The sequence below is a fragment of the Dreissena polymorpha genome, chromosome 11, assembly GCF_020536995.1.
Source record: "Dreissena polymorpha isolate Duluth1 chromosome 11, UMN_Dpol_1.0, whole genome shotgun sequence".
In the NCBI taxonomy this organism is placed as follows: domain Eukaryota; kingdom Metazoa; phylum Mollusca; class Bivalvia; order Myida; family Dreissenidae; genus Dreissena; species Dreissena polymorpha.
The window spans coordinates 49,046,816-49,062,160 of NC_068365.1; the positions used below are offsets into that span (position 1 = coordinate 49,046,816).

At 35.9% G+C, this 15,345-nt stretch overlaps 1 protein-coding gene and 1 long non-coding RNA gene across 3 annotated transcripts in view; both read right to left on the reverse strand.

Annotated features, from left to right (window-relative positions):
- Positions 1–15,345, reverse strand: part of LOC127851827 (mannosyl-oligosaccharide 1,2-alpha-mannosidase IA-like) — a 51,861-nt gene that overhangs the window by 29,293 nt on the left and 7,223 nt on the right. For both annotated transcript variants that reach the window (XR_008035980.1, XM_052385755.1), the window contains exon 3: positions 3,610–3,690. Coding sequence is in view for 1 of the 2 variants with exons in the window: in XM_052385755.1 (XP_052241715.1) it covers positions 3,610–3,690 (81 nt within the window). In the remaining variant the exon portion in view is untranslated. The remainder of the gene's footprint in view (positions 1–3,609; positions 3,691–15,345) is intronic.
- Positions 14,039–15,152, reverse strand: LOC127851871 (uncharacterized). Its single transcript, XR_008036000.1, has 2 exons — positions 14,505–15,152; positions 14,039–14,342 (listed from the first exon to the last, which is right to left on the reverse strand). It is a non-coding gene; the product is annotated as an uncharacterized LOC127851871 (long non-coding RNA).

The window sequence follows — 15,345 nt, forward strand, 5'->3', positions numbered from 1 at the left end:
TAAAATTAATTATCATCCAAAATTTAGTTGTAATCCAATTTTTTTAGTCAAACTTGACCTTTACCCCTGAGAGTGACCTTTACCTTTGAGGTAGGGAAATGTGCTTACATGCATTACATTACCTAATGATGGTCGACATTTTGTGCCATGTTTTTTTTTTCAAAATCCATAAATAAATGGCAGGTTTACAATATAGAAGGTAGTTTTGCACATATCTACAGAAAGACCGACAATGTTACTGCTATATGCTGCCTATTTTTAAGTGGGGGCATAAATTTTTGTACAGCATTGTGCAAAGAGAACAACAATCAATAAAGTAGCTAAAATCAAATTTATCATTCGTGCAGGTCAAACAGTTGGACGTAAATTTCCTGTAAGGTCTGATTACTGACCAAAAAAGGAGTAATTAGAAGACACATTTGCATAATAATTGTTCAATCATTTATTCCCTAAACCAGCAATATACTACAGATAATGTCAATGGTTAATGTTTTCTAGCATGTTATAGAAAGATATCAAAATCATTGGCGCCAAAGACCAAATAAAGAAGTGAGTTTTGCAGCTAATGCTGAATACATGTCTGCAAATCTGAATACTTCAGCAATTCATTTTGTGCACATTGTGATTGTGAAACAATGCAAATGGACCCAAGATTTGTTCCTTAACTAACATTATGACTCGTGTTTAGAGAATTTAACAGCTAGAAACCGTCGGAGACGGGTGATTCTCCCCAAAGGTTTTTTGTCACAATATTGCACTATATATTCAGATAAAAGGAAACATCTTGAGGGGCATAACTTTGGACAAAATAATACGATGGATGGTTTTAGCAACTTAAAAATTTCAAAGGGCCATAACTCTCTAAATAAATCATCTAACCAGAACCCACTAATGAGATGCGCATCTCCTCAAGGTAGTTAAGCTTCCCATAAAGCTTCATTGTATTCCTGTCAGTAGTTGGTGAGAAAAAGCCCGGACAAGAATTGCACTATATGCGCAGTTTATGAAAAATTTCAAAGGGCCATAACTCTGTGAAAAATCATCCGACCATAACCGGCAGATAATATGCACAACTCCTGTTGGTAGTCAGGCTTCCCATAAAGTTTCATTGAATTCCCGTAAAAAATTGCTGAGAAATAGCTCGAACAATAATTGCACTATATGTACAATGGTAAATTTCAAAGGGCCATAACTCCGTGAAAAATCATCCGACGAGAACCGGCTGATAATATGCACATCTCCTCTTGGTAGTGAAGCTTCCCATAAAGTTTCATTGAAATCCTGTCATTAGTTGCTGAGAAATAGCCCGGACAAGAATTGCACTATATGTACAAATAATGGAAAATTTGAAAGGGCCATAACTCTGTGAACAAGAGCACCGCCTTGCGGGTGCAGACCGCTCATCTATTTTCTTTTTAAAGGTATAGGGACTCTCATTTTCAATCACAAAGGAGGGAGGGGTGGTGTGAAGAGGGGTGCATAGTGTGGGGGTGTGGACATTTGTTACATTATCTTCCAAAAATGCGAAAAAAAGGAAAAAACATAAAAATCGGGGGTGGGGGGGTGGGGGGGGGAGGGGGGGGGGGGATTCTTGGGTGCGATGGTTGGACGGTATTTCAAACATAAAATAATAAAAATAAATATGTGTTTTTTAACCGTTTCAAAAAAAAAAATTGGGGGGGGGTGAGGTGGGGGGGGGATATAGTGTGAGGGTGTGGTGGTAATTTGTGAGATGATCTTAAAAAAAAAAAAAATAGGGGGGGGGGATTCAGGGGGGGCGGGGGAAGGGGGGGGCACGGGCGATGGTTTGGGTGGAGTCTATTGTGGTGTGTCAGGTAAGAGTAGTTTTGTCAAAGTATCAATCAAATCTAATCATAAATAAAGAAGTTATGGCAATTTTAGCAAAATTTAATAATTTGACCTTGAGAGTCAAGGTCATTCAAAGGTCAAGGTAAAATTCAACTTGCCAGGTACAGTTACCTCATGATAGCATGAAAGTATTTGAAGTTTGAAAGCAATAGCCTTGATACTTAAGAAGTAAAGTGGATAGTAACACAAAATTTAACCATATATTCAAAGTTACTAAGTCAAAAAAGGGCCATAATTCCGTAAAAATGACATCCAGAGTTATGCAACTTGTCCTCATACTGTACCCTTATGATAGTTTGTGTGTGTTCCAAGTATGAAAGCAATATCTATGATACTTTAGGGGTAAAGTGGACCAAAACACAAAACTTAACCAAACTTTCAATTTTCTAAGTATAAAGGGCCCATAATTCCGTCCAAATGCCAGTCAGAGTTACATAACTTTGCCTGCACAGTCCCCTTACGATAGTTAATAAGTGTTGCGAGTATGAAAGCAATAGCTTTGATACTGTAGGAATAAAGTGGACCTAAACACAAAACTTAACCAAATTTTCAATTTTCTAAGTATAAAAAGGGCACATAATTCTGTCAAAATGCCAGTCAGAGTTACATTACTTTGCCTGCACAGTCCCCTTATGATAGTTATGATAGTTAGTAAGTGTTGCAAGTATGAAAGCAATAGCTTTGATACTTAAGGAATAAAATGGACCTAAACACAAAACTTAACCAAAATTTTCAATTTTCTAAGTATAAAAAGGGCACATAATTCAGTCAAAATGCACACCAGAGTTATCTAACTTTGCCTGCCCAGTCCCCTCATGATAGTAAGTAAGTGTACCAAGTTTGAATGCAATAGCATTGATACTTTCTGAAAAAAGTGGACCTAAACGCAAAACTTAACCAAAATTTTCAATTTTCTAAGTATAAAAAGGGCACATAATTCAGTCAAAATGCACGCCAGAATTATCTAACTTTGCCTGCCCAGTCCCCTCATGATAGTAAGTAAGTGTACCAAGTTTGAATGCAATAGCATTGATACTTTCTGAGAAAAATGGACCTAAACGCAAAACTTAACCGGACGCCGACGAAGACGCAGACGCCGACGCAGACGCCGACGCCAAGGTGATGACAATAGCTCATAATTTTTTTCAAAAAAATAGATGAGTTAAAAATCATCTGACCACAACTGGCTGATAATATGCACATCTCCTCTTGGTAGTAAAGCTTCCCATAAAGTTTCATTGAATTCCGGTCATTAGTTGCTGAGAAATAGCCCGGACAAGAATTGCACTATATGTACAGTTAATGGAAAATTTCAAAGGGCCATAACTCTGTGAAAAAATCATCCAACCAGAACTGGCTGATAATATGCACATCTCCTATTGGTAGTGAAGCTTCCCATAAAGTTTCATTGAATTCCAGTCACTAGTTGCTGAGAAATAGCCCGGACAAAAATTGTGCACGGACACACGCACGGACAGACGAAGCGGCGACTATCTGCTCCCCCCAAAATTTTTGTTGGGTGAGCATAAAAATTAGATAGAAAAATAATAAATAATGATTCAGAAGAAGTGATGCTGAATTTATTAGTGTCCTTTTTAGGCAAAATTACATTTATCTGTTTTTTCATTATTGCATCCACACTTTTTTTTGGATTTCTGCGAATTTATTAGGTTGGTTGCTAGAGTGAAAACAAACAATATTTCATTCAAGTCCTTATCCAAAAGTGCAGTGTAGCCTTACCTTGTCACCAGAAAGGGCATAAGCAGCCAGCAGGCCACCAACAAACCGGATGTTTGTCTCAAACACGGACAGTTCTGTTGACTGAAAACAACAAGGAAGAAGGGAGACATTAATTCACGACAGTTAATTGAAATAAATGATTGACAATATTTATAAGAACAAGAACAAGAAAAGTAAAATATGTACATACAAATGACTAAAAAAAAACAAAAAAATCAGCATTATAACTGTAAAATAAATGTATTTTTAATTTTTGCCATAAATACATGTATAATACAAGAGGAACAAGATGATGTGTACATAACTTCTTGGGTATTTATGTCTTTCATGCCTTCTGTCATGCAGTCTTTAACCCATTTATGCCTAGTGGACTCTCCCATCCTTCTAAATTGGATCAATTTATTTCCAAAATTAGGGATGTCTAGTATATTTATTTCTATATTAAGAATATTTCTTACAGAATGTCCTTTAAGCAAACAGCGTAGACCCAGATGAGGCGTCGCATGATGTTTGCCAAGGCTTTTTTTCAGTAGGCTAGGCATAAATGGGTTAAAAGTTTTAAAATTTGCCACAATTATTTGGTTGGGATCTTACATTCGTGAATTGCTCTACCTGCAAAGTCAACAAAAATTAATGTCCAACCAATACTAATGGTTTCACAGTACTTAGCTTACTGAATATTTGAATACCTTGCATAATATTAGCACCACATGTTTTCAACAGTGATTTATGAATTACCAAACTGCTAGCAAAAGTTATGTAAACATAATTGACACTACATTGTAACCGGATGTAAACCTGGTTGACATTGTGACACAACTACTTTTGCGCCATAGTCCTGCACCATTAGTGGATTAAAAGAGGACTTGATCAGATTTAAAGCAGATAGTGTTTGCATCATTTGAAAATATATTAAATGAAAATGTTGGGGCAATAATTAATGGAATTATATTTACTTAAAAACTTGTATTAGATTGTACGTATTTTTTCAAACAGTAACATGTCATTAACATTGCAATTTGTTTTTTTCACTATTTCGAGAATGGATCTGGGTCTATTTGGATTGGGGAAAAATGGTGGCGTTTTGACTACAATTGGGAAGTTAGTGTAATTGTTGTTTGCTTACAAATGCTTAAAAATTGAGAAATAAGTGTTTCCAATATAATTTTTTTTAAGGTTCAACAGAGCTGGATGAAAACTAAATGTTGAGATAAAAAAAATGGTGGGGGTGGGGGAGGGAGGGCTCATTGGGAATTGTTAGATTCTATTTGGGAACAAGATGTGTTTGTGAAACACAATGTCCCCCTATATGATGCTTGACCTTGTAGGATGACCTTGACCTTGACTCTTCACCACTCAAAATGTGCAGCTCCTTGAGATACACACGCATTTGAAATATAAAATTGCTAGCTTCAATATTGCAGAAGTGACATTACATGCGCAATTTTGACCCATATATTTGACCTTGAAGGATGACCTTGACCTTGACCTTTCACCACTCAAAATGTGCAGCTCCATGAGATACACATGCATGCCAAATATCAAGTTGCTATCTTCAATATTGCAAAAGTATTCATAAAATAAGCGATTTGGGCCACATATATTTGACCTCTGACCTTGAAGGATGACCTTGACCTTGACCTTTCACCACTCAAAATGTGCAGCTCCATGAGATACACATGCATGCCAAATATCAAGTTGCTATCTTCAATATTGCAAAAGTATTCATAAAATAAGCGATTTGGGCCACATATATTTGACCTCTGATCTTGAAGGATGACCTTGACCTTGACCTTCCACCACTAAAAATGTGCAGCTCCATGAGATACACATGCATGCCAAATATCAAGTTGCTATCTTCAATATTGCAAAAGTTATTGCAAAATGTTTAAGTTGGCGCAAACCAACCAACCAACAGACCAACAGACCAACGGACCAACAGACCAGCAGACAGGGCAAAAACAATATGTCCCCCACTACTATAGTGGGGGACATAAAAATATATACTTTTATTCATAAGGAATGGGTCAGAATTCTGGCCCCAAATTTGCATGAAAAAAAACAACACTGCATTGTCACACAAATATTAAAACAAGTGTTCCGCGGTCATAGACATATGCCCCCCCAAACGTGGCCTTGACCGTGACCTTGACCTTTGACCTAGTGACCTGAAAATCAACTGGGGCCAGTCATGATCAATGTACCTATGAAGTTTCATGATCCTAGGCCTATGCGTTCTTGAGTTATCATCTGGAAACCATTTGGTGGACGGACCAACGGACCTACCAACCAACCGACGGGCAGACCGACATGTGCAAAACAATATAACCCCTCTACTTCAAAGAAGGGCATAAAAATACTGAAAAATACTGTATCAAGGTCTTTGAAGCACACAACTCTAATCAGAACATTAACCTTAAGAAGCCTTTTAACACTTGTACATGTACAACTGATAGAGCTGGTTTTACATGACATGCCGGGCAGAAAGAGATAGCCAAGGTATTTAAATAAGACAAACACTAGAGCTCAAGGGCTTACCAGTGCAGATCTCAGTTTTTAAAATGTGGTTGAACAATTATTCATAATTATACATTGAGCTGCTTTCTCTGAAACCAAGCTAAATGCATGTTCGTAAAGTGTTGTACAAGATAAGTGTCAGCGTAAAGTGTTGTGCAAGGTAAGTGTCAGCGACAACACTTCCACTTTTATGGATTTTTCTGTTCACAGGATGTCCAATTTAAGCATTCAATGTCATCCCTGATTCACCTGACAAAATAAGCAAATGCATAAATCCTTTACCTCTTAAATACGTATTTTTAAGTATTTGTAGTCCCTTAGAAAGTAAGATTTAATTAAAGACCTTTCTTGATAGATTCAAGTTTTGAAAGCATCATTTATAACCCTTAGATACTGATGAGCAGCAAACAGCATACAACCTGAACAGACTGCAAGTTTCTTGCAAGCTGTCCTGGTTTGATGCTCTTTTCGCATAGCCACTTACACTTTGCTTCTGAGTGGGAAAGGGTAAAGCCCAATTTTTCCAGTGCAAGGCTCTATTAATGCCCACCTAATGGCCAAGTTCATTGTAATTATCTATATTCCAGAATGTGTTATGTACAGCTATTTATTATACTGACTAGCAGAGTGAAAAAATAGTTCAAAGGAATATTTCATATCTTGAAACATGTGTTTCAATATTAAGTAAAACCACTTGCAATTGTACTATTTTATTTAAAAGTTACAGGGTTGTGTGAGCATAAATTATGTTTTATGATTCTCTTTTTATTTAGAGCAATTAAAGGGACCTTTTCACGTTTTGGTAAATTGACAAAATTAAACAAGATGTGTTTGTGAAACACAATGTCCCCCTATATGACGTTTGACCTTGAAGGATGATCTTGATCTTGACCCTTCACCACTCAAAATGTGCAGCTCCTTGAGATACACACGCATTTCAAATATAAAATTGCTAGCTTCAATATTGCAGAAGTGACATTACATGAACAATTTTGACCCATATATTTGACCTTGAAGAATGACCTTGACCTTGACCTTTCACCACTCAAAATGTGCAGCTCCATGAGATACACATGCATGCCAAATATCAAGTTGCTATCTTCAATATTGCAAAAGTATTCATAAAATAAGCGATTTGGGCTACATATATTTGACCTCTGACCTTGAAGGATGACCTTGACCTTGACCTTTCACCACTCAAAATGTGCAGCTCCTTGAGATACACATGCATGCCAAATATCAAGTTGCTATCTTCAATATTGCAAAAGTATTTATAAAATAAGCGATTTGGGTCACATATATTTGACCTCTGACCTTGAAGGATGACCTTGACCTTTCACCACTCAAAATGTGCAGCTCCATGAGATACACATGCATGCCAATTATCAAGTTGCTATCTTCAATATTGCAAAAGTATTCATAAAATGAGCGATTTTGGCCACATATATTTGACCTCTGACCTTGAAGGATGACCTTGAACTTGACCTTTTACCACTCAAAATGTGCAGCTTCATGAGATACACATGCATGCCAAATATGAAGTTGCTATCTTCAATATAGCAAAGTTATTGCAAAATGTTAAAGTTGGCGCAAACCAACCAACAGACCAACAAACCAACCAACAGACCAACCAACCAACAGACAGGGCAAAAACAATATGTCCCCCACTACTATAGTGGGGGACATAAAAAAGTTGTTTCAGATTCTTAAATTTTCGTTTTAGTTATGATATTTGTGAGGAAATAGTTATACTGAACATTTACCATGCCCTAAAATATCAATTATATGCATCGTTTGACGATTTAAAAACCTGAAAATTATAAAGCGCTGCAACCCGAAACGATTTAATAATTTGGAAAGTTCTGTTGTTGTTGTTATATTTTGGGTAACTACGAGGACAGCTTATATAGGTAAAAAATACATCCGCTCATAGCATGAGCACGGATGTTCGAGTGGTCTAAGCCGGAGACTTTTTACTCCAGGGGTTAGCGGTTCGAGCCCTGTTGAGGGTGTTTTTTTTTCCTTTGTTTAATTGTATTCTTGTCTTTTTACTGGATATGTTTAGGTACAATGTTTAAATTTATCAATATAAAGCAATTAATGACAAGCTTCAATACATGCCAAAATCAATGAAAAGGCCCCTTTAAAACACTGTAAACAAGAGGGCCATGATGGCCCTGAATCGCTCACCTGACTAACCTTGCTTCATGAACTTAAATTTTATTAGACCCATATACAATCCCAAGCCAAATTTTATTAATTAATACATTCTGACAAAATTTCATTAAGACGTGATGAAAACTGTGACCTCTTTCATCTACACAAGGTTTTACTAGAATTTGCCCGGTGACCTAATTTTTGACCCCAGATGACCCATATACGATCCAAAATCAGATATTATCAAGATAAACATTCTGACCATATTTCATTAAGATCATATGAAAACTATGACCTCTATTGTCTTCACAAAGTTTTTCTATGATTTGACCTAGTTTTTGACCCCAGATGACCCTAATACAATCCCAACCCAGATTTCATCAAGATTAATATTCTGGCCAAATTTCATAAAGATTTAATGAAAACTGTGACCTCTACTGTCTACAAAAGTTTGTTTTTTTAATCTGACCTAGTTTTTGACCCTAGATGACCCAAAGTCAATCCCAATCCAGATTTTAACAAGACAAACATTCTGACTATATTTCAATAAAATCTGATGAAAACTGTGACCTCTATAGTCTACACAAGGTTTTTCTATTATTTGACCTAGTGCCTAGTTGCTGACCCAAATGACCCAAATACAATCCAAACAGGGCTCCTCTTGCCCAAAAATTTCTGTGGCCAACATTTTAGCCAAATGGAATTTTGTGTAGCCAAATTTTAGAAAACGTAGCCAAAGTTTTAGCAAAGCATTTTACAGGGGTCAAAGTTGGATATTTTGAAAATCCTGAACTTAAAGCTGGGGGCCAGGGGGCCGCAGGGCCCTCGGTGGGTCCAGGGGACAAGGGGGCCAGAGGCCCCCAGAAGCTCCTGGATTCGACACATTTAAAGGGTGCCTGTACCTGTTCTGGTGATTCTATTTTCTTAAAAAAACAACATACACATATATTTAAAAATCTTCATGTATTTGATAAGAAACACACAAAACTTAGTCAAAAGGCAATTCATTCACATGCACCCTCTGTCTGGCATGGACTCGACTGCAGGTGTTGCTTTTGAAGAACCAGATAAAACCTGTAACAGTGGTTACAAATTATATTTTTCACACATACTTTAAAAAAGTCAATAATACATGTTTAATTAATGCAGAATCAAATGTCACCATTTATATTCACAGAATCATGCTGCCAGAAGCCTCCACATACACCTAAGAAAATTGGGTATGGCGGCTTCTGCTAAACAGTTAAAATTGAAAATTTCAGCATGGGTTCCCCTAGTTTTTATCCCAATCGTTGTTTGAATGCTAAATAATTGTATCCTGGTGTGACCCAAATTTGACGTTGTAACGGTTACATGAAGCAATATTTAGCAAAGAATTTAAGAAATAATGAATGTTTAATAGCACAAAATAATAATTTTAAACTCGGCTGTATTACTTTGAAATGATTCCAAGACAATAATCATCCATTTAATCGATAAAAATAGAACATCGTCGTATTAAGGTGTCGGCGAATTTGGATTACGGTAGGTTGCCCATATTTGTTTTACAAAAAGTAAAAAAACAAACATTTCTTGCTGCTGGGCTCATATGTTGGGGACAATAAAACATTTTATTTAACTAAAAAAGACCTGTCCCAGTCAGCAAAAATGGCGTATTTGATCGTATTTTCAATTACTGTTAAAATTCTTTTCCTGATTTATGCTTTATTCAAAGGTCAAAATGTTTTAAAAGCTCACAATCAATGAATCATATGTTATTAATAAAAAAAAATTGGCAAATTTGCAAGATCTATCTTGCCGATTTTTTATGCAAAACAACCTAAACAGTGAACTTTAGCAACAGAAAATACGACCAAATTCGGGGTGTTAGTTTAAAAAAATAAAAACCCTACCTGGTTGGTCTTGATGGTTCTTATATTCTTTATGTGATAAGGGCCCTCTGCGTGGTGACGCAATGCCTTCTTCCCACAAGACTGATAATTCAGGGTTTTCTTACAAACTTCTCAAACCGCTTTTCCACAAGCTTCCACTTTTCTCAACCAGTTCACTACCCGCCCGTAGACTACAGCTGGGAATGGCCACCCATTATAAACTGTACGCTGAAGTTTCTTTAGCTACAAACAGGCAAGTATCTCGTTGCCATTTTTCTCAACTTAAGTCTAAACACAGCTTCCCATTCGGCATCAAATATACGCAAAAAGTACTCAAATTGATTTAAATCGGCAGCAATCTTTAATCTTTAATCAGATGTAATTGTTTATTTAATCCTCTAAGATGTACGATTTGTTTTCACATCAGTAATTTGTCTCGATGACCGGTGTTAATGCCGACTGCGTATGAATTTTTCAGGTCAATAACACGGCGATGTATTGATGCACAGTCTACAGCTGAAAGCGGTTAATATCTGGGACGGCATGTCAGGAAAAAAATCAATACCGATAATTCGCATTGTTCATTAATTAAGCAACGATTAATAACACTTATCCTTTATGGATTTTCATGAAAGAAAAACCATAATAAAGAAAATTTTATTCTCTTTAATCTGATATATAAACAAGTTTGGAAAGAATTGGATGAAAAATTTGGACTTTATTGCATAAACACCATTTTCTCAATTCAAGGGGAGGTAATTCTGTACTTCATGGACCAATAATGCTCATTTTTTGTAGGGTTCGTGTCCTCATTGATATAAAGACACTGTGCAAATTTGGAACGGATCGGACAAAAAATGTGGAAGATTTTTGAAAGTTTTCACAAAATAGGCAAAAACGAATAAACATGCAAAGTTCAACGAGCTCCTGAGGCCATGTTTTTTGACGAATCAAATTTCTTTGAACAACTTTTTCAGGGGAGCCTTCAAAGGTCATCCCTGTGAAATTTTTTGAAAATCTGATGAGCGGTTTCTGACAAGAAGATTTTTTAAGGTTTTTACCATATATGGTCATGGCGGCCATCTTGGTTATGTGATCATATTTTTTTTAACAATTCTTTTGTCCCATGACCTAGGGATGCTCCACATGAAATTTAGTTGAAATTGGCTCAATGGTTTAGTAGAAGAAGATGTTTACAAATTGTTTACAGACAGACGGACGGACGGACGGACGCCGGACGCTGAGTGATCACAAAAGCTCACCCCGAGCTATCGCTCAGGTGAGCTAAAAAGGTATAAAATGTATGCAATTATTATAGGTTACCAATATTAACCTTACACTGACCTTAATGCACAAATATATTTAAGTACAGTACCTCACTTAGTATGGTCTGGTCTAATTAAAATCATGAAAATGCGTAAGAAAAAACCGGAATGCAAATATAGGAAACAATTGATGTGTAAAATTTACACCAGGATAATCATGTATTATGAATGTTCTTCATGGACCAGTAATTATATTAATTATTAATGATAACATGTGACAGTCTTCTATCAATACCTGTTGCTGTTAGACATTGCAAATCCACTATAACATGACATTGAAAATAAAAATCAATATATTTATTTGTATGAACATCATTTTGTTTATTATTTAAGTAGAACCGTTACGTAGGAGTTTCCACAGAGATAAATAATGCATGAATGCCTGACAAAAAGATTTATGGATTATTTATAAAATTCAATAAATCATTATAGGAAAACTTTGTTATAAGAATTTAACAAATCAGCAAAGAAAAAGCAAAACAAAACTAAGGCCACTCCAAATTGATTTGTTGGTCTACGGATTTTTTTGAAAAAAAGTTGAAGAGGCGAGCGAAATAAAAAAAATTTTTTTTTTTGAAAACAAGAAAATTCTCGAGCAAGCGAAGAGCAAAGAATAAAAAAAATAATCACATTTCGATAGAAAAATATTGCATTATCAAGAGATACAGGTTTAAACAGCTATATTTTAAATTCAAATCAATTCTTATACAAAGAATATATATCGACCTCATATTTATAGGAGTAAGTTGCATATGACCTATGACCACGAAATATACATGTAAACCATATCATTGAAGTGAGGGACACATGTTTACCTACTGCTACTTATATTTGTTTGAAGTTTTAAACAGTGAAAGCTGTGAAAAGGTATACCATGGTGCAAGCTGTGAAAAGGTATACCATGTTGCAATAGCACTTGAAGAGAGACAATCATCAAAATGATAATGACAGAGAGTCGGACAAAGGTCATGCATATAATCCACTGTCGCTACATGTACCTTATTTTAAAAAGGGCTTATCGATGGCTAGTACGGTATTGTATTTTTCTGAAATAAATTTATACATTACAAAGAACTTATTTGATGTTTCTGAAATACACGGACCTAGCTGTTAAACATGTTCCGTCAACCATGTATTTTAACAAGAGCTGTCAGAGGACAGCGCGCTCGACTATTCGAGTGCTTGACAGTATAACGTAAGCCATCATGGAGAGGGGGGTATAATGTGGGTGTGTGGTCATTTAATAGATGATTTTTTTTTTGGGGGGGGGATTCTGGGGTGGGGCATGGGGGATAGTTTGGGTGAAGTCTATTGTGGTATGTCAGGTAAGTGTTGTTTTGTCAAAGTATGAATCAAATCTGATCTTAAATAAAGAAGTCATGGCAATTTAAGCAAAATTAATTAATTTGACCTTGAGAGTCAAGGTCATTCAAAGGTAAGTCAAATTCAACTTGCCAGGTACAGTAACATCATGATAGTAAGAAAGTATTTGAAGCAATAGCCTTAATACTTAAGAAGTATAAAGTGGATGTAAACACAAAATTTAACAAAATATTCAAAGTTACAAAGACAAATAAGGGCAATAATTCCTACAAAATGCTTGATACAGTTGTCTGCTCTTGTTTAAAGGTTGGGGTCATGTTGGTAAACAAGTATGCAAAATATAAAAGCAATACGTCAAGGGACATAAAAAATATTTGAGGTGGTACACAAACTTTAACATAGAAAATCTAAGGGGAAAAAGGGCCATAATTCTTACAAAATGCTTGATACAGTTGTCTGCTCTTGTTTATAGGTTGGGGTCATGTTGGTAAAGATTGAAAATATTTGAGGTGGTATGCAAACTTTAACATAGAGTTTATATTCAATAATATGCATATTCTAAGTGGAAAAAGGGCCATAATTCTTACAAAATGCTTGATACAGTTGTCTGCTCTTGTTTATAGGTTGGGGTCATGTGCCTGTGAAACTTTTAAAAAGCATTTCATGATTTTATGTTTATTTTTTATAGAAAAAATTTGCCTACATAATATAGGGAAATACCGTCCATATGCCCATTTAATGAAGAAAAAGTATAAAAAAAACTTCATGTTTCCCGATGTTGTTTGAAATTGAACATGCTTCAACGGTATCTGCTGATAGATGCATGTTCGAATGTAAACAAACACATTCAAATAAGTCACAGAACGTAGAAGATGTGTTTATATTTTTAAGGGTTGGCTGCAGCAACTTTTCACCACAATTTGTTAAAACGGTCACGACAGCGAAACATGTACTGCTCGCGCAGGATTCCATTTTTTCTGGTCGTCGCATCTTTTTAGCGTCTGAAGTTATCGATTAAAAAGGTTACGAAACACTATATTTGTCTTCGTATTCAGCGTCAAAATCGTTTCTGATAGATCGCCTTTTTTCACGCCCCCTTCCATTTAGGCCTAGCTGGAGCACTGCATTAAGAATCTTTTATATTGACATGATACCATAATAAAATCACCAAATATCTTCATTTAAAATATTTCTAGCCAAAATAAAATTCCATTTCACCCAGTTAACACAATTGCATTTATAAAACAAGGGACAAAATTGTCACAAAACCAGGTTTTCATTGTGAAAAAAAAATCTGATAAAGGGAGAAAACTCAAACTGAACTTTTGAAATGACCAAAAAAAATTAACCCCCTTTGTAAGTTTTTTTTTTTTTTAATCTATTTTTAGTCGTGGCGACCTTGACATTGGAGATATTGACGTGATTCTTTCGTGGGACACACCGTCCCATGATGGTGAACAAATGTGCCAAATGATTTTAAAATCTCACAATGAATGACATAGTTATGGCCAGGACAAGCTCATTTATGGCCATTTTTGACCTTTGAACTCAAAGTGTGACCTTGACCTTGGAGATATCGACGTAATTATTTCGCGCGACACACCGTCCAATGATGGTTAACAAATGTGCCAAATGATTTTAAAATCTGACGATGAACGACATAGTTATGGCTCGGACAAGCTCATTTATGGCCATTTTTGACCTTTGAACTCAAAGTGTGACCTTGACCTTGGAGATATCGACGTAATTATTTCGCGCGACACACCGTCCAATGATGGTGAACAAATGTGCCAAATGATTTTAAAATCTGACAATGAACGACATAGTTATGGCCCGGACAAGCTTATTCCGCCAGCCCGCCAGCCAGCCCGCCAGCCAGCCAGCCCGCCCGCATTCGCCAATCCAATAACCAGTTTTTTCCTTCGGAAAACCTGGTTAATTATTCCTGTACTGACCGCGAATAAACCTTAATACCTTGAAATGCAATACATTTTAAATGAGGTTACGATTCTTGTTCTGGAATGACGGCTTGTTTAAAATAAATACTTTTACATTTTTTTACCTTAATGTAATAAAAAAGGATTTTGTTGATTTGGTGATTGGCAGAGAAAGCCATGAAACTATTTGATTTTTTGTTTCCGAGTTCAAACAAATCAATTCAATAGAGGTCAATGTGGCATGGTTTTTTCATCTGCCTAGCAATGGGAGTTCATCGGTTTGATCCACAATTTGGGAGCATGATTTCTCAAAGACACCAAGGAAGTGTACTTTAAGCATTTCAATAAGCCATACACTTTCAATGCAATTAGTCTTAAATACAAAGTTTTGACTACCCAGTGTTTTTTTCACCATTTTGAGAATTGCGCCGGGTCCCTTTACATTGGGAAAATTCGAGTAATTTTGACTAAATTTAGGAAATTAGTATTGTTCATATTTTGCTAACAAATACTGTAAATTGAGTATAAAAGTGATATTAATATTATATTCAATAAGGTTTTACTTATTGGGCTGGAGTCGAGACTTCTTGAAACAAACATTTTTTT